Below are 27,332 nucleotides of genomic sequence, written 5' to 3' on the forward strand. Positions count from 1 at the left end.
CTTTAACACCCAAAGTTCTTCCCAAAATTTTGACCATCTCTTTTGGTTAGTACCAAAGCAAACAGGGAAGAGGGCACTCCCATCTCATTCCACTCATGTGTTATCCAAACAGATACAAAGGTACAACAACGGCTACAGGAGTATTTTTCCTTGAACTTTTAATTGAAGTGCTTTAATATAAAAAAAACCAGTACATACAAGTTCTAAACTCCTGTTTTCTGCAGTTGTTTACACTTTTTCTAAGTTGCAACAGAGTATTAGCTATGTAGGTAGTCAACACTGCTAACAAACTACAGTACAAGTTACTAATAACAGTACAAGATGCTTGGAATACATTCTTGCAAATGTGTATGAATACCAAAGAAATCCTGAGAAGTTGAGAGGTTTCCAACACCCATTTTCCACTCCTCTCAAACCCCCGTAGGATTTCGCTCACAGGTTTCCTAACCACCAAAACATGGAAGGGCCGGTCCTTGGCTGGTGCAAGCTGTGGTGGCTCCAGTGGCATCCACAGAGCAGTGTGAGTTGCCTTGATTCACTCTGTGCTGCACAGCCGCCTTCTGGCGGGGTGAAACACCATGCAGGTTTCCATGCGTGACAAACTGATGGGCCTTCTTGGTCAGTGCTGGCTTAGCGCATTAAGCAATATATTTTTTTCTGAGGGTTTCAAGGCTGATCTCTTTCTCCAAGAAGCAATCAGATCAGGATGAGTGAAGAATAGTCAAGAGCACCCCAGATTCTCATACTGCTCTAGGTAAAGCTGGGCAAATTCCCCTTAAAAAAAGCCAAGTTTTGAAGCCACCCCATCACCTCTCCTCCCCCAGAGAAGGCTGGCAAAGCTATCAAGCACTTAATAAAACTGAATGTGAGATAAGAAGAGCAAAGGTCCTCCACACAAGCCATGTCAAAACAAATCCCTACATACAAACGTTGTAACAATACAGTCACTTCAGAATTCCAAAGAAAGGTTCACACTTTACAAAAGAGGGAGAGGGGGAAAAAAGTAACACAAGAAGCTGTCCTTACAATTATATACTGGTTCCCAAACCTGTAACCTTAGTCTGTGGCCGCCAAAAGTAAACAAATACCAAGCAACATAGTGTAAACTCCAATGAGGCCTCACAGGGTGTAGCAATAGGCAACCTGGAGGCGTGTACAGAGCTGAAAAGGAATTTGAAAGAAAGACAGGCATTTTTCTCCTATTCTGGTACATTTATATAACCAAAGACACAGTGACAAACATACTACAAATATGTGTCTCTCCAGCCTTTGAGCCCACCTACTTGTCACCCAGGATTGGTCACAAAAGGGTTTTTCCTCTGAAATGAGAGTGGTATGTGAGATTTTCTTCAGGCAGAAGCCCTTATTTTTTTTCCCCTGACTCAGTTGTTTTGGCTTGTCCCTGTACATGCCATGTGACTAATAGGACATTTGGGTTCATCTGACACTGCTGAGTTTTTCTTACAGGCATCAATACAAAACCTCCTGGCCCTGAAGACCAGCATTTCAATGGCATGCTTCAGTCAGCAGCAGCCAAAACTCCTCCAGGCTATTCACCAACTGGCATTGCATTATTTTGCTGGGAAGCTACAGAAGATGACGAACCCACGACAAGGTTAGCACTTTGATTCATCAGCACATTATGAAAAGACTGAACACCACTGTCTCCAGTTCAGAGTACAAACATAAAATTAAAGTCCACTTCTGCTGCAAAAAGGATAAAGGGCTATTTAGAGGATACAGAAGCTGGCATATTGTGGACAACATGGTGGTGGCTCACAGTAAGAACTCTTCAGCTATATTGCCTTTTCACTGACTTTGATTTTCTATTCAGGTTAATTTGCAAGTATAGTTTTCTCCAACCACATTTTCTTGACACCACAGTTATTGCATTACAAAAGCCACTACGATGCAATCACTCAACATACACATATATGTTGTATAGATAGGGGTATGTACAGCCAGGAAGTGGGGCAGCTTCCACCCCACAATTTGTTGTTTCCATAAGGGCAAGCAGATCCCAGTTAGGTGAGACAGAAGTAACCTAGAGCATCCTCAAATGTTGAAAAGAAGGCTGTGAACATACGAACAGATAGAAACCCCAAAACCTAAACAACAAGAATTAAGGCTCATAGAACATCTCCTGCTTTGTAGCTAACTCAGTTGCTCTAAAATGATTCTCACCTCAAATAATTTTAAGATGCAGAATGTGCAGTAAGTGCAAAGAGGTGCCCTCCCCTGTGACTGCAGGGAGTGGATGTGCTTTCTCAGTATTGCCTAGAGGTTACCCAGTCCACCTGCTCTTCCCTAGCCCACTGTCTTTATGACAATAAGTCTTTTGCTAACTTGTAAAACTAGACTATTTCATTATGAACAAACTTCAAGGTTAATGTATTAGAAGACTGGAAACAGATACCCTGATACTTTTAAAACAAATAATGCATTGTACACTTCGTGCTTCTCTGAATCCTTTTTCCACAGAGCAAAGCATCGCAATGGTAAGCTTTCCATCAGTTCTGAGCTGGCACAGCCAGTTCTAAGAGTTAAAATGTAGATCAGGCCTTCACAGTCTTCCCTGCCAAAAATGCTCCCTGCCCCCTGGAGAAACCAGTTCATTCTGAATATTTCTCTGATGTAGGCATTTCTGCTCTGGGATCCACAGCAGGTCATCAAAAGCTCTTATACTGGCCACTCATCAGGAGCAATTTTTCATCAATTTCTGTATTTCTTAAACTATGTGCAATAAAAATACAACTATGCACAATGAATTTGAAAGCCTTTATTCCATAGCCAAATTTATTCATTAGACTGGGAAAGAGCACAGGAAGGTACTCAGCTCCTCAAAAAGTTCTCAGAAATCAAGTCAGGAACTTCTGATGTTGTGGGATGTTTTTTCATCTTTATGCTGAGCCAAGCTTTAGCACTGAACTGTTGTGTGTGTCACTGACATGGCTTTACACAAGAAACAAACTTGCTGATTTCATCACTGCAACATTGAGCATCATCCCAGGTAAATGACACTCTGAAGACCAAAAGAGCTCTTGGGTACATTTGTCTAACAACCTCATCTTCAGACCACCCTGGACCTTCCATGACCCATATAAAAGCCCTTCAGTTTTTTGCAGAGGGCTTCCAGGACACAATCTGTCAACAGGAGGCAAGCCACAGAAATGGGTGATGCCGTGGCTGGATACACTCCATGGTTCTACCATCTTTGATAACAAGAAGTAGGATGGGAAGAGTCCAGCTGGTCCCCAGAACTCAAAGCTAGACTTTGTTCAAAATACCTTTTTATTTCCAAAATGAGGCGATGTGATAGCAAAATCAATAAGGTACCCCAAATAAAAGCCCTCAAGTTACTTTTTGAAGGCATTTTTAATGATAAACCAGTGCCAGATAAAGGAGTAAGCCTCTGAAGTCAGAATCCAGTTCTTGGATATTTTGCTCTCAGATTGAATTATTCTTAAAAGGGGGAGTAACCTAAGAGCCTTTACAGTCTATTTTTAAATGAGAGGATATTTTTCATTTAAGTCTCTGTAACAGAATAATTTGAAAATAACTGAGGAAACCATGCAATCACAGATGATCTGTGTTCAGTGTGCTCTGCTGAAGCTGCTGTGACTCCACTGCATTAAGAAAAGACATACATTATTCTGTAGCAATTGTCCACGACACTGAGGCTTACAGCATAAATATTGCAATACCTCATCCAGTTTCTGTATGACACACCAAGTTTTATTGCAGTAATGTCTCATAATAGATGAAGGTGCTGCAGGGTCCTGTTTGGCCAATTGCTATAGGACCCTGGAGTGCATTTCATAAGCAGGGAATATCTCCTATGGGAAGGGAGTTAAGATGAGGACTAGATGCCAGGAGAACTAGCTAAAAGCTTCACGTACGGTCCTAGAAAAATATTTTCTGTGCCTCACACCCCCACCTTCTCCCAGCCCCTCCATTAAATGGGAGGTTCATTTCCTTGCTTGCAGATAGTACTGGATGCAAGATAACGGAGCATGGCCCTGCCACGCACAGCAGAATGCCTCTAAATCAAGAAGCCAGTGTTCTTTGCCAATGTGACAGATTGAAAAATGCTTCTGGTACTTCCATGAGTGGGTTACTAAGCAACACTTTGGCTTCCAGGGAGTAGCCCTGCTGGATGTGATCTCATGCACCGGCAGCCTGACCATATCCCCAGCTGGAGCACTGGGGAAAGGAGGGCAAGTGTGTGCCGGCAGCAAGGCTGCATTGCTTCACTTGGCTGTAACATAGGTTCCTTTGGGATGAGCTGTAACCACAAAGGAAAAATACCCCAGAGGTGACCATGGGCCCACTCGTGGGATGGCTAAAAAGCAAAGACACACTCTCAGGACATACCACTGGGAGAGAAGTAAAGCTTGGAACGTTTAAACATCTGTGGTGTATCCTGGGTGCCCGTCTCAGAGCAAATGATGCTGAAGAAGACTGACTCCAGAGAGAGATGCTAAAAATGAGAGGGGCTGGAAAAGATTTCCACGTGAAGAGACAGAGAGATAGAAAATACTAGAACAGATTAGAAATGCGTAAGAGAGGGGAGGATAGAGCTGACTGAAGTGAGGTCTCATACAGGTAGGGAAAATAATGTGCTGCTGTCCACTGTTTCCTGATACAGCAGTGAGGAGTTGTTTACAGAAAAATCAAAAGGCAGTATACTGAAATCAGAGAGACATTTTCCCTGGTTGCTGACTGTTCCATCATTATCTTGTGCTGAGATTTCTCACTTTCCTTTGGAGCTTGTGATGTGGCATCACTGGAGCCAGAACAGGGCATAAACAGACCAGACCAGACTTAGAGACAGAGATAGAAATAACTGTTTTCTTGCATGTGTTGGGTGTGCTCAACTATTAAGCAGCCACACACCTTTTCGTAAAGACTAAAGTCCACGACTTAGACTTGGCCTCTTTAAGGATACCAGGCAAACTCCTTAAAGTCAATGGATGAATGTTGACTAAGAGCAGCTGAGAATCAGTCCCACTTTTTAGAACATTGGTTCTCTTTCATGTGTTGATAAATCATGTTGCAAATACAACTCAGATTAAGTTGTAAGCGATAATGTATTGCCCTGTTTTGTTAGAATGCTGACACAAATTGCAAAACAAGTAGGATTTTCTCTTTCCTCCTTCTTTAGTAACACTTATTATAAGACTCTAGATCTATTCCTGATCAGTGAGCAATGTTTACAGTAAATAACATTATGGTATACATATATATATGTGTGCATATATACATGTATATAAATTTGTATATATAACTTAAAGTCTCCTAATTAAAAATCAATACTATAGCATCACACAGTAAGGCTCTGCCAATGCCATTATTCAGAGATCATGACTCCAGCATTTTAAAAGTGCACTTACAAGTTGATGACAAAACAGCTTTTATCTGGGAGAAGAGCTATGATGTCACAGATTTATCCTCCTTCTATTTTCCTTTAGAATAATGGGGACAATGTTGTCCCAAATCAAATAAAGGATCAACAGCAAAGATTGTAACTCTATCTTCCTCACCCCCAATTTTAATTGTTGATGTTTTTCTTTTCAACCACTTCTAGTGAAAAAAAAAAGCATATACCAATGGCACATTCAATCTGAAATGGGAGGTGAAGAAAAGGTGAACCAATAAAGTAACATGTACACAAGCCTCTGGTTCTTAGGAGATCTGACTGAGTAGCACAGATGAGAATTTACTTAAATGCTCTTGAGCTTCTCTTTACATCTGCAATTCAATGAAATAAATTATTTCCAAGACTATCCCCATCACTTCTGACCCAGGCTGCAGTGCTGGAAGAAAGTTTAAGTAAACAGGAAGGCTGCTGATCTCTGCTGCAGCAGAAGAAATGGAAAGACATCAAGGTAAAGAGGAAACATCTCTCACTTTTTTTAAAGAACATTTTATGACTAAAAAGTCTTTATGAACTACTGTATGACCTTAATGCTGAGTTGAGATTAAATAAACACACAAGCTTGATTCCCTGCAGTGATCAAAGGTTTGTTGAACACTTCTAAGGGAGAGATAAAAGCTGATGGTTTGATTTGGACCTATTTCTGAATTGTTCTAAACCTTTCAAATCAGTTCTAGTATACACTCTCTCTGAAATATTGTGAGAAAAAAAAAGAGAATGAACAAGGCAAGATGTTCTGTAATGAAGCTCGAAGGAGATGACACTTGGAAATTCCTCATGCACAGCCTTCCCAAAATGCAGGGACACATCTCTAGTGTTACACTCCTAGGAGAGCTATGAAGGAAGAGTAGGTTAGGTATAACATTCATGTCTTGTTCATTGATTTTCAGCAGATACTTCCTTTTTAGTCCTGCTCGCAAATTCTGCACTGGCAGTACATTGTGAACATCCAAATGAGGTCCTGTGTCCAGCAGAAGCACATGTTGAGGCTGAAACAGATCTGTGCTCCATCAGAGTTCATGGGCAGCAGGGGGTTTGGCCTTCCAGGCAGAAAAATCTTGAGAACTGGAAGGGAAGTCCCTATCTTGTAGGCACAAGGGTCGCTGATGAGAATTAGCAGTTTCAATGGCTTGTATGGCAATAGCAGGAGGAGTCCTATCCAAGTGGACAAAATACTGGACTGTGCTTTCTCATACAGAGGTGAGCCATGGCAGCAAAGACCTTTCAGACTGCTATGGAAAGGAATGCCCTCCCAGCCAACCAATGCAATCATTCAAGATGTGGAACGGAGATGAACATGAAATGAACATGTCATCCTTTATCAGTCTTTCAGAATACAAAGAATAAACCCTGCCCTTCTCTCTCCCTAGCTTCTGAAAGTGGGAAGAGATGAAATATTTCCTGAGTCACCGTGGAGGTGAAACCTATAGTTTGTTACAATGAACTGAATCAGATGGATAACTAGACTGACAGGAGTCTGAAAGAAAATATCAATACCTGAAAAATCAGCAATTTTCAGGTATGAAGTGTTTTGTTTTTAACTTCAAGCACACAAAGGGCAGTAAGCTGATCTGAAAATAGTAGTATCCTCATTTCAAAACAGCAGTAACAACATATATTCTAAATGCACTGATGTAATAACCCTTTACATTTTCACCCAGCATGGCAGGAATACACAACAAATATTAATAAGCTGTTGGCTTGATTCCCAGCTGCAAAATGCCTGGCATTCTCACTGGCATACAATAAAAGGGTAAACCCTGAAGCCCCTTCTGTCCCCCCATGTTACTTGCTACCCCTCAGTTATGTGCCTCAATGCACAGTGCTGGGGGGACTGTCCAAACACGCCGGTGGTGCAGCTGGAGAGACAGGACAGTGATGCACCTCTCCTCTAACCTGTGCTGAGGCTTGGCCATCAGGACAGCAGAACTGTGCTTGCACAACCTGCAGCCTGCCTCCTTCAAGACAGCCACTGACCCCAAGGGCCGAGGACACTGCCTGGGAGCGTCAGTCACTCTCTCCCTTGTTTGCAGTGCAGTGAGACCTTGTGCCCCTGCCAGCACCACCAGAGACAGAGCTGGGACAGTGCCAGCACTCTCTGCAAAACTGCTCCCCAGGAGTGGGGACGTGATGTTTTGGCCCTGGATGATGGCACCGGCACTGGTAGAGTGGGGACACTGCCTGAGCCTGCACAGCCAGGGGAACATGATGGGGAGTGGGCTGGGCAACTGCACTTGTAAAACAGTCCCCTTCAAACCAGAGACACCCGCCTCCTCTCCCTGCCCCTCTAGCAAATCTGAGTTTATCTTATGTAAACCAGACCAGATTTGGTGCCTGCCCTGAAAAGCCATTTAACTGCTGCTGGGGCTGGAGGTCATTGCTAGTAATTGTATCACCACTGAAGATGGATTTGGGTGCCTGCCAGTTACAACTCCTTCCCTCTTTCACCAGAGGAGAAGCACAGACATTGTAATTAAACTTTTTTGCTTCATCTGCAGGGTCTTGGATCTGTCACACCCAACTCCTGGCTTGTCACCTGTTCCTATCTCCCAGGCAGCGTCATGGGCCTGTGGCTGGCAGAAATAAATGGGGTAAGGAACAGCCCAGAAGAGCTGGTTCTTCTTGCTCTGCCACATCCTGGGTCTGCATCACTGTGAGAAACAGCAGCACTTGGGGCTTGCACACTGTTTGTAGGCTCCAAGTGCTTTGCAAAAGCAGCTAAGAATTGCCATCCTGCCTTTTCTCCAGAAGCGAGGCACAGATTTGAGTACCTGCCCACAGCAGTGCTGCAGTCCGTGTTGTAAGAGGAAATAAACCCCTTGCTTTATAACTCCACATAGGTGGGGCATGGGGAATGTGCCGCTCCCTGACTGGCTCAGAGCAGCTGAGTGCCCCTGCGATGGGCAGCCAGGCATGACCCACAGCACTGCAGGACAGGCTGTCCCCCACCCAGGTCAGTGGCTGGGAACTGAGCTCTAGGTTTGGCCCTGAATCTGTGAGCATCCCTGCCAGTCTGGCTGGGGACCCTGTCTGCAGACACCCCCTGCTCCTGCCTGGCAGCCGTGGTCACCCTGCTCAGCTGCACGCTCCCCTCGTCCTGTCATGCAGTATATCGTGCAAAAGTGGGAGATGCTAAGATCATAATGAACCCAGAACTAGTTAGAGAAGAGGGCTTTCCTGTCCTGTCTGCCTGCTCCTCTCCACAGAACTTATTTTCACAAAATTATAGAACTGGTCAACTGTTAAAATGTCAGGTGACCTCCTCGTGATCATCCCACAGCCTCCCATAACAACACTGAAAAGATAATCCATCTTTTAATCATGTCCTCCATAAGATTTACATTTTCTTTCCCCACACGCTGGTGCCAGATTTTTCCCAATATAAATTACATTAACTTTAAAATTCAAACACTGAAGTGATTCTTTCTAAAAAGATTGAAACAATAATTTTCAACTCTTCTGATATTTCCCCCATAGTTTTTGTATGAAATAATTTGCCAGATTGGACTTTGATGTATGAATAATTATGGTTCTCTCAAAAGCACATTTTTTAAAAATAAATATATTCCACACAGAAAAATCATGCCCAGCTCTAGCTGGAATTTTCTTGCACACAATGCACACTATCCCTCTGGCAGTGACAAGCTTAATTAATATTCCTTTCTACCCCCATCTACTCGTCACCTCCCAAATGACCCCTGTCACAACACATGCTGTAGGTGTAAAGAAAATGCTACAGCCCCATAACACTGCATGGTGCAGGAGAATCTTCCTTTGGGGCAGAATTGACTAAGCTCCTTTTAAAGAGAGATGAAAAATCATTATTTCAAAGTTATTTAGAGTAACATTTGCTTCAGAAGAACACACTTGATGGTGGCTTTCCTAGCTCAAGAACTGGTCTGAGGTATGTTTACAGAATGTAAACTGTGCAACACAGCTATGGCAGCACAGTTTGGAGGCAGATTAGGACCCATCTCGTGTTTCTTAAACGTATTGCCCTTTCCAAGCTATAGGGGAGGCTCTGTGATGGCAACATGAGTTGACTTCCCCAGTGGTACCACTTGGATGCCCCTGTTCAGTGATCATTTCTCCACCCCTCTGGTTTCTGAGTCTGCCACCGCACTGCTCTCCTCCTCAGCAGTCTTCCCACCATGGAGAGGAAACTGGGCAGCACAGCACACAAATGTGATGGAGGGAGAGCCAGACGCAAGCCATGGTTTCACACAATACAGCTGAATTGTTCAATCTCTGGAACAGCCCGAGGTAGCCAACACCCAAGGAGATGCCATTGTGGGCATGAAGGAAGTAATGTGCAATTTACTGTATCAACAAAGATGATCTTCTCTAACTGACCTTTTTTAGGTTATCCAAAAGGAGTTGCTGCCAAAGTTACCTGAAGCTGCCTGGCTACACAGCACACAGTACAAAGCTGGAGAGATGAAACACGGCTGGTCCACTGTGGGTAAGCACCCTGTCACACTGATCTCAGATGGCAAACACCACTTTGGCATTGAAGATCTAGCAATCTGTCCTTCTGTCATACCTCATTAGTGATGAGCCTTCAGCAAGGCCACGGAGGAGTATTTCTGAACATGAAAGATATTGCTGGCTGCAGAATAGTTGTGGGAGGAGAAAACAGTCAGCACTCTGGATCAAAAGCACAAAATAGGAAAGCAGGTGAGCACAGAGAGCACAGCTTCTTCAGCAATGTCTCTGGCATAGGGATGGAGACCACTGAAATTCTGCACCAGCTGGTCCCACCAACCAGGCTACCAGAGACTTACATGATGAGCCATCAGTGTCTGCTTAACACGCAGGCCAAAACAACATGCATTTCCTCTCCATTTAAGAATGCATTGTTTTACTCCCCCAAGGTCAGTGTAAACATCAGGAAACTGGAAGGCGATGGCCATTTTTATGATGGAAGTCTCTACGTCCAGCAGGACTGGTAGCTGAGGACCAGCCTGAACGCTAGCCCACATCTGCTGATCCCACCACCAGCACCACCATAAAAGTTTCCTCCAGCATACACACTTCTCAGCTCCAGTCACTCTTGCCAAAACACCCATTTTCTGTGAGAGAGCCCAGTGGTGTCTCTGGTGAATACACACTTGCACTCCTGGCCACAACAGCCACAGGATTTTGTATCAGACTGAACCATGTGATGATTCCAAAGTGCCAGATCGGCAGGGTTCAGCCACACCAACAGATGGGTGTAAATGCTCATGCAGATCAGCTGGGTCCTCCAAGGGCTCCCCAGGGCCAGGGCAGTTCCAGGCTGGGAGGAAGATTGTTTATTTTACATTTGCTCTAGAGCCTTGTCCCAACAGGTATCAGACAACTGATGCAAGTGCACAGGCTTCCACTTTGCTCTCCCCAGACTTGATGCTCAAATTTCTTTGTGCTCTCAGCTCATTGAAGGACTGTCACATGGAAAGCATAAGGTATTGAATGAATTTTACAGGTAGCCAGTGCAGCTGCTCCAGGAGAGATTTGGTCCAATACAATTAGGATAAATACTTCCTACGTTTTTTTGTAACAAGTTAAAGTACTCCTGCTGCAGCCTGAGAAGAGGCTGGAACAGTAGGTGGGAGAATCCAGTAGCTGACACAGCTACTTTCGGTGTGTAAGCTGAACCAAAGGGGAAGCAACTAGCTAAATAATGAGGAAAAGTGCACTAGGTCAGTATAGCTCATCCTAACTAAGTGTAATTAGCAGGAGAAGGAAGAAGGAATCGCTCACCAACACTGTTTCACAATGTCTTTCAAGTATTCAGGGACGTTTAATTTTGCAGAAGAGTTTCAACCAATATAAACATGCCAAATATAATCTTCAGTGTCCTCACCTACTTGTACCAGCAACATGAGTCACATGCTGCTTGGGACTCTCAAAAATTTATATTATAAACCCACTTAAATCTATGCATAGAAAGTGATATATATCATACCCAAGAAAATGGTTATTCTGGGCTACTTGGCAGTTCAGGGAGTGGTAGGTTTTTAACCTTAAAGATGTATCTTGTAGAAAATATTTGATGTGCTCATCCTCCTAGTAATGTCTTAAATTATTCAGAGAGATTCAACTGCAATATATTTGTTTCAATGGATGCTCTCACTTAACATTTCTTCATTTCACATGTAAAGCTTTGTTTAAATAAAGTAGAACTATTCCTATTTAAATTTTTAGATCATTATGAAAATTCTTCTTTTCATATTAGGTTCAACAAATTATTCTTTTCTTTAGAGCTGCGGAAGGTTTTTAGATAAATTGTGTCATTGGCCAAAAATGCAGATGTAGAGAATTTGGGGGAAAAATTATTTGGAAATTCAGTTATATCTTGATAATTACTTTGACAAAAAACAGTAACACTTTGGAAATGCTGAAAGCCTGGATTAGGCAACTCCCAGAAAACGCAGCTTTCAGTTGCAGAACATTTTAGTTTAGAAATTTCAAAAAATTAATCAAAGTGCTTCATTTGACCTTAAGCCAAAATTGTTCCTTTTTGCAACTTATGTTAGATTGCTCAGAAAACGGACAGTTTTACTTTCTATGATCAACTTAAGATGACAATTTTTCTTTTATTCAATTTTCTGAGCTAAACAAAAAGTCAGTTACATACATAAGATTTTTCACTCAGAATTTTCTGAACAAAAAGAAATTACATGTCTGGACAGTATGCTGGCATTGCAGTGGGACAGTATGCCTGAATATCCTGAAATACCAAAGGCAGTAGGCCATCTGTGTGTGTACATACCAGTACTGCTCTTCCTTCAGATACACTTAAAACAGATTCCTAATGATCTGCCAGATCAGGGCATTTGATTCAACGGAGGAAGGGTCACCCCATAAAGTTTTGATCAGTGCTTCTCTCAGTGACAATGTGCTCTTCATGAACTGGGAAGTACTGAACTAAATGCAACTCTCAGAGCACCCCTCTTAAGCCCCCATTCATATACAGAGTGGTTGCAGTAAAGAGATTTCCAGTCAAGCCTGTGAAGAGAAACACCTGGTGCTGCTCCCAGCTGAAGTACTCACCAATAATTCCTTGGGAAATATCTTACTACTTTTTCATTTAAAAAAAGACTAAACAGAAAGCACAAGGCCACACAAAATTGACTTCGCCATGTCAGTATAACAACCCTCCCCCTTCCATAATGCATGTGAGCCTGTTAATGGCAAGCAGCAACCATGCATAGCAGTGAAGAGATTTCATCTGGAGCATTGGGCAAGTACACAGTCCTAGTAGAGCCCAGGAGGTCTGGCCTTAGTGACAGTGAATACCACAGATACCTCTTCCTGTATTTGAGTGTCCATTCGTTTGGATGTGGGTTGTGTCTTTGTGTTCTGGATGGGAATTGTGTGCTGGTATGGCAACACCAGGAGCAAGGTGTTTCTTGACTGCTGGAGCTCCTCAGGCCTGGTAGCCAAAAGCTGATGCTCTCTCTCTGAGCAGCTCCTGGCACAAATGACAACTCCAGCTCCCTGCAAATAAAGAAATCCTTCTTAAAGGAATAACATAAAATCCAGGCACTCAGGGTTTATGTCAAGATTGGCTTGAATAGGATATCAGATATTCCTAATATTGGAGTTGCCTGTACTTTTCTGAAGCAGCCTCTGCTGCCCTCACTTTTGTGTCCATATGTTTTCTACATGAGCTACAATGCTACTGGGGTGTGCATTGCAATGAGGTGTTTTATATTTTCACACTTTCAATATACCACTTCCCAGTGGAACAAAAACCTTTAGCTAATTATTAGCTGCATTTCAAAATTTTCCCCTCCTGATTTAGCTTCCTTTTTACCAAAGTTACAAACATTAGCTCCTGATTTGTAATTATTCTTGTCTTGCCCCTCGTGTAAACCGTGGTCACTCGCACTCACAGATCTCCTTGTCCAATTCTACTGCTCTCTGAGGATTTTAGTCAGAGAACCTATAATGGTAAGAGACTGGTTCCTCCGCTCCACAGCCAAGTGACAAAAGCCCAACCAGTCGTAGGATAGTCCGATTGAACCCCCTGCAGAGGTCATAACTGCATACCAAAGGTAGTACTGACCACAAAACCCTCACCCTCCATGTCATAGAGTGAGGAAGGTAATTCCTCTTAATCCAGTCTCCTGACAACAGGCTCCAGATGTTCCAGAGAGGACCTCCCTGTCTGGGGCTTTCTCTCTGGGACTTAGACTTCTTAGGAAGTCCAAAGTCCCATTTCACAGGCGCCCAATTCAGTTGACTAAATTGAGGTGAGCAATGACATGTGGGACATCCAAAGGTATCCATGACCCACAAAAGAGCCATGTCCTGGAAGAGGAGGAGACCAGGCAAGACTTAATAGGATACCACAGATCACACTAGACCTTCATATCTATTAATTTTGTTTCTTTGTAGTGCTACCTCCGTTTGCTTTGCTACTGTTTCCTTAACCCTGCATAACACCTTTCCGAAATTCTTCCCTTCTCCACAAAGACTTTATTGTGATTTTCAAAGCAGACTTCAGTCATATGTTACCTTCTGGGGGCTCAAAGACTGGTGGATTCAAGCAATACATGTGATAGCCACGGTCACAGTCGTCACAGAAGAGCAGCTGGTCCTGAGGCAGGGTTGTTGGAGAGACAGTAGGGAGAGAAGAAGAGGAGAAGAGAGAAAATGATGTAAATTAATCTCTTGCCAAGATGAAAACATAAGTAAGGTAACCAGCAAAGCTCAGCTGGGAATGCAGAGCTGCAGCAACAGAGACTAAGAGACTACTGGGAGTATAAAGGCTACAAGCATCACATTTGTTCATCCATGATCAACCACCATATTCCTCAGAGGCTGCAGAAAGCCTCCCTAAGCACAAAGGCAGTTCAGTTTCTAACTAGAAAATCACAATGAGAAGTGGAGGAGTTCCTGTCCAAGATGGCCTCATGATGCTAGAGTAAAAGCTGTTATGCCAGGGATATGCTGTACTGAGAGAAGAGGACAGGCTTTGCTAGGCTCCAGTGTCACCATGTGCTGATTTAATTCCTTCAGAGGAAACCTTTGACTTAGTTTCCCAAAACTCAGCTGAGTAAATTTTTTGTGAAACAGATGGAAATTACATGACCCCACCATGTGGTCTGCAGCTCTTTCATATATTTGGGGTGAAAAAAGTTGCTCTGAAGTATCCTGTGATTCCTAAGGCAGAACAGCTCCCTAGTTTCAGATTATTTTTTTTATGCTAAAACAAAAATGAAATCTCAGGCCTCAAATTTATTCTGCTGTAGGGAATATAGTGTTAACTAATCACCTCCAAAGCTCTCCAGCCACTGTCAATTTTTCAAGGTTCTCATGGGCCACCAAGGGCCCTTAGCATCAGATTTTAACTGCAAACCCCACAGGGAGGACATTGCTCAGCTGCAGGCTCTGGAAATCACTGGAGTAAGTGATTAGGTGAGGCCTAGCCATCCCAGTTCAAATGGTTTCATGTTTCCCAAGTCTTGTAATTACATTTAAAAAATCATTAAAGAAAGTAAAGAAAATCAGGGACAGAAGAACATACTTCCCTCTCTTGGGTTATCATGTATTCACATCTGCCTCTGACTATCGTACTGAAAATACTACTTTCTTGCAGCTCCCTGCAACAGGAATTCATGGCCCCCAGCTAATTTCTATTGAAGAAGTACACAAACCACAAGTATCAGCATCTTAAGTGGCCCTGTATGATACCCATGGTAATTTCAGCACAGACCAGTGGCTGAATGGGGACACTGGGGAGAAGCCCATCTCTGCTCTCAGGGGTGGCTCTTCCTTGGAGATGCATGGAAGCAGCAGTAAAACAGCGACCCACACCATTGCCACATGCTTCTCAAGGGTGGGCACAGCAGCAGCTTGCAGTGATGCTTATTTGCATGAAAAGGTAAATGGACTCACATCGTTCTCTGAGGTCCCACAAAGGCTGCAGGATTTGCACTCAATGCATTGCCACTGATAGGTTTTAACAGCCTCAGTCATGTTTGTGGTGAACTGCAGGCAGGTCGGGTGTCCTGAGGAAGATCGGAAACAACGGTCATTGTTAAGGCTCACTTATTGCTTGTTAATTAACCGGTATTAAATTTGGGAACAAAACACACATGGACATGGACTGATCACAACATGGGCTGCAACTAACAGATACCAAAGAGGAAAGCAGGCATTAACCCTTTCGCTGCCGGGCACAAGAGAAAATCAGAGTCATCTCCACCCATTCCCCATCAGCAAAGCAGTTTTATTCAGAGCTCTTAAAAATGGTTTGGCTTTCAGTTGGTTTTCGTGGGGGTTTATTTTTTTTTTTTTAAAGAAAACAAGAAAAAAGATGAAATCAGAAACAAACCCAATTTCAGAGAGAGACCATCCGTCTTAATAGAAATTGGACTACAGTTTCAATTAGTGTTGTTTCGACCGGAACGAAGGACCTGGTGGAAATGAGGTTATTCTCCATTTCACAGCTTCCCTTCCTGGTGTCCAAATGGGTGGAGCAATTCTGTAAACTTTGCTTAAATGGAAGCAGTAGCGTACAGAGAAGACACAAGACAGGATGGAAGGATATAGCTTTTAATTTTTTTAAGAGCTCTGCCACTAAAGTTGGTTGGCACAGAAGAAACCAAATTGCACAGCTAACCTTCCAGGATCAAAACAAGAAACTGAAAGGAAAAAAAACCCAAGCCAACTCCCACAATGAACTAAATGAAAGGAATAAAGAAGGGAAAGCTAGCAGAACAGTCACATCTAATTGGGAAGGACAAATTGCCAGAGTTACAACCCCCGCCCCTACATGCGTGTCGACTTCAGCTTTGCAAAACAGCGGTATCACAGTAGCAGGGTCAGCAATGGGCTTTCTGGAGGGGAAAATACAAACAAACAAACAAACCAAAGGTAGGATCAGTGTTCCTTCTGCAAAACAAAACAAGACAAATACACCGCTGAAATAAAGTACTGTACTCCCAAACCACCCCTACCAGGCTGAGACATTGCCTAAGTCACCTGCAATAAGCTCCTGCCTGCCTTCTTGGAAAGCCTCATTATTAGAATCCCTCTCTGACACACGTAAGCACTGTGCATAGTCAGGGCAGGGAGAGTCAACTGCTCGTGTGTAGAAAAAACTAGGGACACAGGTATGCACATCCAGCACTGCTGCCTGCTACCTGTAGAAACTGGCGCCATGAGTTGTGTGGGGTTTTCCACCTCTACCCCACCTGCTGTTGTTAGACTACAACCAATGGATTGGAAAAAATCTTTTCCAGTTCCACCAGCCTAAGTGCCTTTTTAAGAGAGGAGAAAGAAAGGCTGTTTCTCCAATAAGAAAAAAAGGCATGTGTATGGTAGATGTGGGCACAGATGTGCCATCTTCATTACCAGACCTACCAGCAATATTTTGCTGTGTCATCACATTGCCCGTCACTACCCTACAAAAAGTTTCTTTTTCAAGAAAGTCAATAGAGTATTTTCCAGCTAGTGAAGCAAACAGTTGCTGAGAATTGCTGGATAAGGGAATAATGCTGTAGGGAATATATTTCCTTTATGTGTCCATGATACCACCAAATGCTGTAATAAGAATTTTTGTTCTCCAGTTATATTTGCATGGTTGTGATACAACAACTAAGCCTGTCCAGCAAAGAAATGTGTACACATAATTATTAAAGAAATGGAATAGAAAATAAAGGAGATATTTAGAGAAGGAGGGATCAATGAAATTGCTCATATCACTCTTAAGCCTTTGGATAAAGAAACATCTTGACAAATACTGATGAGCTCAGATGGGCTAAGAAGATCACTGGGTTTTGAAGCCCTTGAAATGTCAGCACAAAACAAGTGACAGATTTTACTGAGATTTACAGTGGACCAACTAAAGTTCTGGGGACCTTGAAACTACAACTATTCAGAATGAAATGTGACAAGATACCTTTTCTTGCTGAGAGGACCACATATACTTTCTGATACTACCAAACTTGCAGAACCTGACATGACACTGAAATGTTCCTCCAGATCTGATTTACACTAAATGCAAACCTTATTCCAACATCAGTAAATAGAAAAAATGTGCCACACTACACATCAAGGAGGAATTCATCCCAACAGCAGAGAGTTGCTTCCAGAAATGTTGTACAGTGCTGGAATATATCACAGAAAGCAACTCATACAGGGAGGTGAATTAATCAGAGTTAAATAGCTTCAGTCACATTTGAAAAGAAACAGAAAGAATGGAATCAAACCTACAGAAATAAATCCCAGCTAAATGCATGTACATCTTTACGTGCTCACTTGCCTGTGTACACACATTGCTCGTTGCAGAGACTCCAGCTGAAGACCCTTCCTTTCTAACACAACATGAGGGTCAAGGTCCTGTTCACTGCTTTATCTCTGTCCTTTCACAGCCATTCCTGCTCTCTTCCAGTTATCAGTCTTGACTGTTTTGTTCATCATTTGCCTCAAAAACCCCTCTGCAGATCTCCTGTGCTGCATCTCACATCAGTGGTGCCTCATCATTGAAGTGATACATCCCATATTGCAGAGCACTTCTTAAGAACCACAAGCCTAAAAGAAATGGTCTCTTGTGGGCTGAGGATTCTTTAGAAAAATTAGTAGAGCAAGGGCCACAGTGCTTTCTTTTTAGTAGCAATGCAGAAATATTTTGCAAAAAACATACCAATTTATTCACTCCATTAGGCTCTCTCTCCAAGTACTGTGACAACAAGAGTAGAGTCTGTATAGCTGCAGGTTGCTCTCTGTTAGGGCTTATGCCATGTGTAAGGCAAAAACAATGTCTTTCTTTGGCCTCTAAGTCAGATGCTCTTTCACATTAAGCAACATTCCTTGTGGTGCCATGACCCCAACTTAATATCATTGGAAAGACTATTTTTACTTATGCTATCAGCATGATGAGGCACTGTAGTGTATGGCAAGCACGCCATTAGATACTCAAAATATTAAAATTCTTTTTCCTTCCCTCCCTGTTTTCTCCTTCTTCACAATCTCTTTCTTTTCCTGCTACTTTTGTTCAAAACCTAGTGTTTTACATGCTCTGAGAACATTCACATATCCAAGACTTCCTGAGGCAGTGTTAGTGAATGCCATCCCTGCTCCATATCACAGAACTTCTTAGCATTCCTTCTGTGTCAGAATACCTGAACACAAAGCCCTGTAGCTGCATGTGGCAAGCTACTACAGGTAGATTCAAATTCCCTTTTTTTCCTCCCTAAAAAAAAAAAAAAAAGCTAGTTCAGGCCACAGGCCACTTCTACACACAGGGCAGTCCAAAATGCAATTCAAGTTACGGACACTGTGGTAGCACACAAGCCAGAGAGCTGAAAGTCTTCTTGCTATGTGTTTAAGGTGGAGAAACAGTCTTATTTCACCCAATTGTGTGATGAACTGCATTTGCTGTGGCTAAGGTGTGCAGCAGAGTCTGCAGCTGAAACTCAGTTAATAATTCAGGTGGTGGCTCCACCCTGGGAAGCCCTGGATCACTCTCACAAGTCTGTATCAGCTCTGCAGATCTAATGGGGGAGGAAGTAGCACGTATTTATGGTGTCACCGAAGTCAATAGACAGACCTCTAAAATACACTGTGGGAGCAGTTCTGTTGAAGGAGAAGGCAATATGTTAACACTGACAGTTTCTAATCTACCATAACTATTCTCCACCTAAACTTTTGCTATGCTGCAATAGCTATAAACAACAGACAGAGACAATAAAACTCGCAGTGAGGTGTTCAACACCTCATCCCTTTGTCTTAAAACAATATTTTAAAGTGTGGATCAAGTTTGAAAGCTCCCTCATCTTTGTCAAAACTCTCTGGATCTGAACTCTGAGACCGAGACCATATTTTATAGAGACATCAGTGTTTCACATGCCAATGGCTTTAATTGTACACTATGTCCACCAGACATCTGGTCAGAGGAATGGGGAGGTGAGCACATTCAGAGACCATTTCTTGTATCCTGCACCTGGTACAATTGCAGGCTGATGGGTAAGATAATTTTAACATAAATACCCTAAAAAAAATCTAAAAATCTCTTCTGCTTACACTGGCTGTATAACACTAAAGACCAAAACTGACAATAAAGGGCAGGAGCAATCTGCTGCTTCCAGGCACTCTGTGACCAGTGAAGGCCTTAGAATGGCTCATTAGTGCTTTTTCAATAATGGATTCTGCATTGCAAGATTAATTGCAGCCATGTGCTCTGTCACACCCGCCACAGACTATTTAAGTTAACAATCCAATCAATAACCTTTTTCAAACAAAGGCTGAGATTATGTTGAGGGGGGAAAAAATAAGCAAATACTCTTTTTTAAAAATAAATGTGAAATTATTCATACAGAGTAAAAGGAATTTTTATCCAGTTTCCATTTCTTTCCATTCTCTTCACAGTATAGTGGTGGGCTTTTTAATCAATAGCATGATGAAAACTCACAGCCCTCCTGGCTATATTGCATCAGAATTTATTCCATAAACTTTCAGGTCTTCAAACGACTATAAATACATATTACAGATATAATGACCTATGTTACGGGAGCCCCATCCAAATAATGGAAGATTAACATGGAAAGAAAATGCATAATTTCCTCCTGCTAAGACTGAATGAGGATCGTTGTGGCCACTGCCATCATTAGACAGAATTATTACCATTATCTGTGCAAAAGAAGGGAAAGTTGTAATTCTAATAAGTGATAAGATTTTCTGGTTATGATTTAAAAAGGTACCCCTCATTTGTCTGTCTAAGAAGGGATGCTTACAGATATGCAGAGTCAACAACAGATGGATTAGAAAGGACCCTTAAAAACTCAAACTACCTAAGCACACTGAAGGGCTTGGCTCTGCCAGAATCCCAGGGCTCAAGAAATTGCAGCTCCCAGAAAAAGACCAAACATTCCTAAGGGAAGAGGTTGGGGAGCTCTTGGCATTTTCCTGGCCCTTCCCATCTTGCAATGTGAAGGTGTTACAGTGTAGAGCCATATGCCTGCCTGCTCAAATGGAGGTACTCATGAACAGAAGCCTTCAAAAGTGTTGGGGGGGTGAGGATCCAAGGCACCACCTGCCACACTGTCTCTGTGATAGGGGAAAGCAGGAGTATTTCATTACAGAAAAATGTAACAGCTTTCCTGGCGGCCAGGACAGGGGTAGAAGTTGGAGGCTGCAGGTAAAGAGCTCTTGTCTCACCCCCATCAGCACAGGGCCCTGCTGAATCCAGCTTCTTAAGAAAAACGTATAAACAAACTAAAGAAAGTCTCACTCATTGGCACCACACTGGGGTTTGTTATTATCAGACAGGAGAGGAAATATCACCACTGTGAATTTCTGTGTCCTGACTGACGTGAGAAAACCTAGCTGTTTCTCCCAGTGTGTTCCAGCAGTGCCAACTCTGCTAAAGAAGGGAGTCCAAAAGGACTCAGTGATTCCACGGAATAGTCTGGTCAGTCTGATTTGGTCAGAGACCAATGCTCCTCTATTCTAATATGCCACAACATGCCAGTAATTGTGGAAGAATTAATGCCTTTAATAATTGGTGGATGTCTGAAATCACTCAGATGTAGAAGAGCTTATAGTTCCTATTATTTCATTTTCTGGCCCTATAGTTGTTCTGGCCAGCATGGACAGAGCTTAAACTGAGCCCACAAAAAGAGTAGGGGCACTCTGCTGCTTTAGCACCAGGACTGGTGGCCAGCTGCACCCCAGAGGTGGTGGTTTGCTTCTCAGTACTGCCAGTTCCAGTGGAAGAAGTTATATAAATTACAAGCAATCGCTCAAATATTTGGCACTGGTACAAGAGAGCCCACTTTAATAGTTCACCCAAGGGACAAATAAAACCCCTGTGCAAAAGGTAGTGGTTCAGTCCCAGCTGCAGTTTGGCAGGTGTAACTGGAGTCAATGGGAACTGAGAGCAGGACAGACCTGTGTTTGAAAGCAACTAATGCCAGGGATATTGGGGAAGTTATAAAATGGTGGTGTGTGGCAGGTGGCACTTGCAGCTCACTTTCCTGCACTGCCATGCTGTTCCTTTAGCCATGCAAACACCAAAGGGCACGGGGAGCAAAGGAGTAAGCTCCTGCCAAAGCACCCCTCATCTCCAAGCACTCTCCAGAAAATTTCATTGCCGGAGAAAAGTCCACCCACCAGCTCTACTCAATCCCAGCTTTGACTCTACAATGCCACATAATTTCCTCTGAAAACTTTTTAAGCATCAAGAGCATCAGCTTGGATAAGGAGCCTGGGTTACAGAGGGTATATGAAGAGCAAAGCTTGGCTCAGGCCACTCATGTGCATAAACAAAGCGCACCCAGGGAGATCAGCTGTGGACAAGGCAGTGTAACTCTGTCTGGCACAGGGTGGCAGGAGGAACTGGGTGGGATTCAGGGGTGACCTCTGGAGCATGCAAAGGGACAAGCCAGGAGTGAGTTATTCTGGGCTTCCTAATGGTTTGTCAGTCAAATCACTCCCCACACCCCCATCCCTGTGGTAGCAGATGCCCATCTTACAGGAAAACTACTTGAGAAATGCTTTAAAACAGTTTTACTGCAATAGGTCTGTGTGTGCCTGAGTACACCCCTTCCTCAGCATGCACAATCCAGCCATACATATCTCAGCAGGGAGAAATGAAAATAAATAATTTACAGATTTTAGAACTCTTTAGAAACAGCCAACAATTAACTTTGGTACACACAAATCACTGCCCTGGGAGAACACCCTGATTTGGGCTGGTGATGCTGCAGCCAGGCCCTCTGCTCTGTCTTCAGGCTTGCCAGAGGGAGGATGAGCCTGGCCAGGGTTTCTGCTGCTCTGTGGGTGTCCCCCCTCCGGCCAGGGGGACAATGCTTGGGACAGGCTGAAATCCGCACCTCCATTTCATATCTGCCAGGGGTTTGGGCTGGGGCAGGTCTGGGGCAGAGGCCTGTCCCTCTGTCTTCCCCTCTGAAGCCGAGCACTGGGGACTCAGGCACGCCTGACACACGCTGCTCTTTTCTTTGCAAAGATGCTGTGATAATGCAGAACTGAAGCAGCAAACTGAGCCCTGTGCATTTGCAACCTGGGGGATCAGAAACAGCACCCAGCCTTAGAGCCAAAGGACATGCCACGTGCCCCAATGCCTTATCTCAAAACTAGACAGTACTCGGCTCCCTCTTCTTCCAGACTGGCCCCTATTAACCACTGTTGGCTGCTAGACAAAATGGCTATTTCTTGCCTAAGAAAAATAATGTGGAAGCACTCAAATAACCCTGTACTGAAGCATCAGCTTGTTAATGCACTGGTAAGTCATGCCAGCTCTGTACAATTCCTGGGGGTGAATTAGGTCAGAGTGACCTCCAGAAAAACCACCAGGCTGCATCGCTGCGTGCTGCATTATGGGTAACGAGCTGCTAATTGCCAGGAGGCTCTTGGGCTGCTTACCAACACCAACAGGAAGGAAACCTGCCTGCAGGCACCGCACGGACTCCATATGCCGGGGACATAGCTCCTAATAATGAGAATAAACCCATTTATAGAACATGAACTGGCCAGGAGGACAGGCACTGAATGCTAATGCTGCCCAGGCAGTGCAGCTCACCGGGGTTGCTGCCGGAGACCCCCAGCAAAACCCCTGCGTGGAGAGGGGCTGGCTTTGCATTTGGTTGCACAGCAAAGTAGGGGTGAGGTAGATGGAGATGAAAATGCAGGATTGGAAGAAAGACTGTTTATCCAGGCAAGATGAATCACCATAACCTGGAAAGCCAACACCCCCTTTGCCCCGGGGACATTTTCGTTACCCTTCAACAAACTGCAGTGGAAAAAAACCTCCGGCACAGCTTCGACCTCGTCGCTATGCACTGCAGGCTCCCCAGCCAGGCCAGCTCACACACCACAGAGCCTTCAATCAACTGGCAGGCTCACTAAACCCTTTCAAAATGAGCAACCAAGCAAAAATACTTGGTCATAAACACTAAAAATAGGAATGGAGGATTGGGTTTTGTTTTGCTTTTTAACTTGGTGAAGCCAGCTCTTCCTAGTGCATTAAATCCACCTCCCTGGCAGCCCATTTAGAACATCTCCTCCCCCCTGGGAGAGCCAAAATCCTCAGCTATAATGAGAGAAGTAGGGTGGTGTTTAAAATGCTAGGGAAATGGCAGCCTGAATAGCCTTCCGCAAGCACACTGCCTTTGTTAAACCCCCCCATAAAACAAGATATCAGCACTGCCCCTCCTCCCCTCCCTTTAACATGACCAAGGATTCTGCTACCTGCTTGAACCCATATTACTGCCCAAATACCTGGTCCTTCCCCAGTACCTCTGGTGTTAAACTGCCCCGCTAACACAGCCACAGATGGCAGCATGCCTGCAGGGATGCCCAGCGCTGCCCATGATATCAAGGCAGCATTTGAAAAGACTCCAGTGTTTTCACACTGACCCAAAAAAGGGTGTCTAACCTGAGCCAATGGCAGCAGTGGATGAGACACATCATTTCCCCAGAGCACTCCGACAGGGGCTTCTTTGCTGGGATTACGCGGGAGAGTGCGACGAAGGTGATGTATCGTGACATGGACATCACTAAAAACAGGCCATGTTCACCCAGTCAGTTCAGAGAGCATCCAGACAACCCCACTGCACCATTGTGCTCCTCCTCAAGCATCAAGGACCATGGGGAGAACTTCAGAGCTGATTTCACCCATGAGTCATGGAACAGACATCTCACAAACATAACTGTCACTTGGAAACAGGGTAAGCTGATTAATTTGGGGAAAGGAAAGGGGAAAAGGAGAGAGTATTACAAATCTCTGGAGTAACTTTTTCTAGAAAGATTAAGGAATGACTCTAGAGTAATTCCCTGCCAGCACAGTTCCAGAAATTTCAAATCAAATGGCAAACTTCAGAGAAATTATTTAAATGTCATCATTTTAATACTAAAGAAACTAAACAATGCAGAAGACACCGTGCCATTGCATAGACAGTGACCTCATTGGTCTTACATGAGGTAACCGCATACCATCTAGGTAAAGATACTCAGCACATGATGGATAAGTGACTGATAATCGATGTGAACATGATGAAATGCAAGAGGTCTGTCTTTCTCACAGAAGCATAATTTACACTGTTGTTAATGTGACTGTATATTCAGACATAAGTAGAACTGCTTCGCCCAACACAAACAAGACCAATTCCACGCAAGTTACTTTGGTCCCTTGTTGAGTTAAAGAAACCCTTTCAGCTGCCAAACAGGCAGTGATCCCCATGCACACTCTCCATTGTTTGTAAGGCAGTGTCAGAAGCTGGAAAACACTGATTTTTTTTTCCCTTCTCTGTCAGTCAAAGCCCCTGTTTGGTTGGGAATTTTTAAGTGCCAATAGAGATTTCATCAACAAGAGAGCCAGTTTTCACTTCCCCACCAAACTCCCAGCAACATCAATATCTAGAGGGAAGTAAAAGCTATAACCACATGCTGAAGAGCATCAGTGTGAGAGTGGTAGGAGGGAGTGAAATTTCTTTGTTTACTCTCTAAAAAATGCAGTTTCAAGGTGATCTAAACATCTGAGTGAAGGAGTGAATTTGAACAAAGTAGTTTCAGTCAAAAGTAAGTAGGACGGAAGAAAGGATTAAGAGGTGGCAGGGCGAAAAACTGATTTTCAGAAAGGTTGAGACATTTTGTACCAATGTCTCACAAATAAGAAGTTGGACTTTCATTTTGGAGCAGTACCTTGCTTCAAAACTGAACTCAAGGGAATTGTTTTTAAGAAAGAGAAAAAATAGTCACAAATGAAATGTTTCATTCAAGCCTGTGCGCAGTTGGCAGAAGGAAAGGGCCATTTCATTGAGAAAGAGAGATTGTGTTTCATTTCAAATCAAACCAAAATCTTTTGTCCTCACTATGGTATTTTTCAGTTCAGTTATTTCAATGGCTTTTTTTGTAAATGTCCAACAAAATGCTGCCAGAGATTAAAACAGTAGGATTTTCTTTTTTTTTTTTTTTTCAGTGGAAAACCACCTGATTAAAATCCATGATCTCTTTTCTTAGAGCTCACCAGACCTTCCACCCCAGATTAGTCAAGTCAAAGTCCTGGCCATTCCTTAACCGGTAACAAGTGAGCAGTGCTGCTTTAACCTACACAACCAAAACTTTATAGCAGCTAAATATCACATCAGATTAAACAAGAAATTAGCTAGTTCCACGGCAGTGGACAATAATGTCCCTCATTAAACAGTTCACTAGTCTTGCTATTTTTCAGCACCAAAGGAATCGTTCAACAAAGCCTATACAAAAGTGGAATATTATTGTATTTAATTCCAGAAAATGACCTTCCACAGTACTACAACAATCTGTGACTCTTCTGACCCTGCTCTTAGCTGGCTGCTCCATTGGCCAGCAGGGCTGTTGCTCAGTGGTTCTGTTAATGGCCAGGAAGTTGGGAAATCCTCTCCTACAGGTTGGTCTGACCAGGCTCTGGGTAGTCCAAGTCCTCTCACTTTTAACAGCTGTTGAGAGTGTTCATCACCTACAATGTTCTCCATTAGGTGGGATCCCACCACCCACAAGATGTCTGGAAATTCTCAGTGATAGCTGCACTGAACCTAATGGGGACTAATTCTTCTTCACATGATTCCAGACCTGTAAATATGTAAACAGTCACAGAGGAATATAATGGCCGTGGATGTCCTTAGAAAATTCATCTCCATTCTTTCAGCTCACTAAGTACTTGTAAAATCTCACCCTTAATGGAGGTGAGGAAAGGGTCTTGGAGAGCTAGTTAATGAAGAGGCTGCAAGGGAAATGAAGCTCCCTAACCCAGAGAAAGTCCTTTTCTCTAGATGAAGGAATGTACAACTCTTGGCCATCTGCATGCTTGAACACTACAACAGCAAATTCAACCTAGAGAGTGTTTGTGGACAGTTAAAAACTATCCTAAGCGCCTAGGCTGATGGACACATTCAGAGACACAGTCAATATAGAAAGATCTGAGAAGTCCTGGAACCTGCTCTTTAAGAAGCCAAAGGCCAGATATTCCAGCAATGGATGAGACTTCTGACCCAGAATTCACTGTACTGTAAAACAAGTTGTTGAGCCTGGGGAAAGGGCTTCCTTTCCTGGGGAAAGGAAGGCTTTAGTGTTGTTTAACATATTTAAGCCACTCCCAGCAGAGCACTGATGTGAGGCAACTATGATTTGTACCAACAGGGGAAAATTAATTTCTCAAACATAGACTTAAAACCATTCCATGCAAACTCCACTGCACAAAGTGCTACATGAACTTGAAAGCTTTGTCACACTGGTTGACACTAAAATAAAAGTACCCCTTTACTGACAGCACAGCTTTCCACTATTTCACATCCAGTGACTTCCTCTCACCTTGGAGACTTGGCCTCAGTACTGATTCCTGAAATCGTCATGTGAAGAATTTAATGGCTGTTGGCTAGTGAAAGAAATACAAAATAGCAAGCTAAGTCTGCAGCAGTGCTTGACAAAACTATCTCCAGCATTATTTAAAATCTCTATTCTGTTTCAAAAAAGGAGGCTGTATTGAAAAGATTTGGTCTTTTCACTTCCTGCAGTCCACAATGAAGTCACTGATATGAGGACACTTAACAGCAGAGACTGAAGAAATGTAATGAGAAAAGGCTTCAGTCCAAGTAAAAAATTACTCTTAACACCTACGCAAACCTAGATATAAACTAGATTTTACTGAGAATTGGTTATGGAAGATGAGCAACACTGAGAAATTAAACCCCACTCTGAAAAAACCCAAACCAGTGTTAAGACATTGAAGGGAGGCTGTGTCTGTTCCCACTCAAGAGGTACCATCCATCAGCTGAGTTGCCAAAAAAAGAAGCACCCCTCTGCAAGCTCTCTCAGGCAGGCAGCAGAAGTTCCAAGAGCTTCAGCCCACTGCCCAGCTTCAGTGTTCAAAGCATGTTGCCTTTTCCTTAGCAGTGCCATTGTT

At 43.3% G+C, this 27,332-nt stretch overlaps 1 protein-coding gene across 7 annotated transcripts in view; it reads right to left on the reverse strand.

The window, feature by feature from the left end:
- Positions 1–141: 141 nt before the first annotated feature.
- DPF3 (double PHD fingers 3) overlaps positions 142–27,332 on the reverse strand; it is a 169,235-nt gene continuing 142,044 nt past the window's right edge. For 5 of the 7 annotated variants that reach the window (XM_048305733.1, XM_048305731.1, XM_048305732.1 and 2 more), the window contains 3 exons: positions 15,326–15,438; positions 13,943–14,024; positions 142–12,919 (listed from right to left, as the gene is read on the reverse strand). In XM_048305733.1, coding sequence (XP_048161690.1) covers positions 12,849–12,919; positions 13,943–14,024; positions 15,326–15,438 — 266 coding nt within the window. In that variant the 3' untranslated portion in view covers positions 142–12,848. Of the gene's footprint in view, positions 12,920–13,942; positions 14,025–15,325; positions 15,439–16,205; positions 16,270–27,332 lie in introns of those variants that run through there. The other 2 variants (XR_007204089.1, XR_007204090.1) reach the window with 2 other exon arrangements.

This window comes from Corvus hawaiiensis, chromosome 6, assembly GCF_020740725.1.
Source record: "Corvus hawaiiensis isolate bCorHaw1 chromosome 6, bCorHaw1.pri.cur, whole genome shotgun sequence".
Classification (NCBI taxonomy): Eukaryota; Metazoa; Chordata; class Aves; order Passeriformes; family Corvidae; genus Corvus; species Corvus hawaiiensis.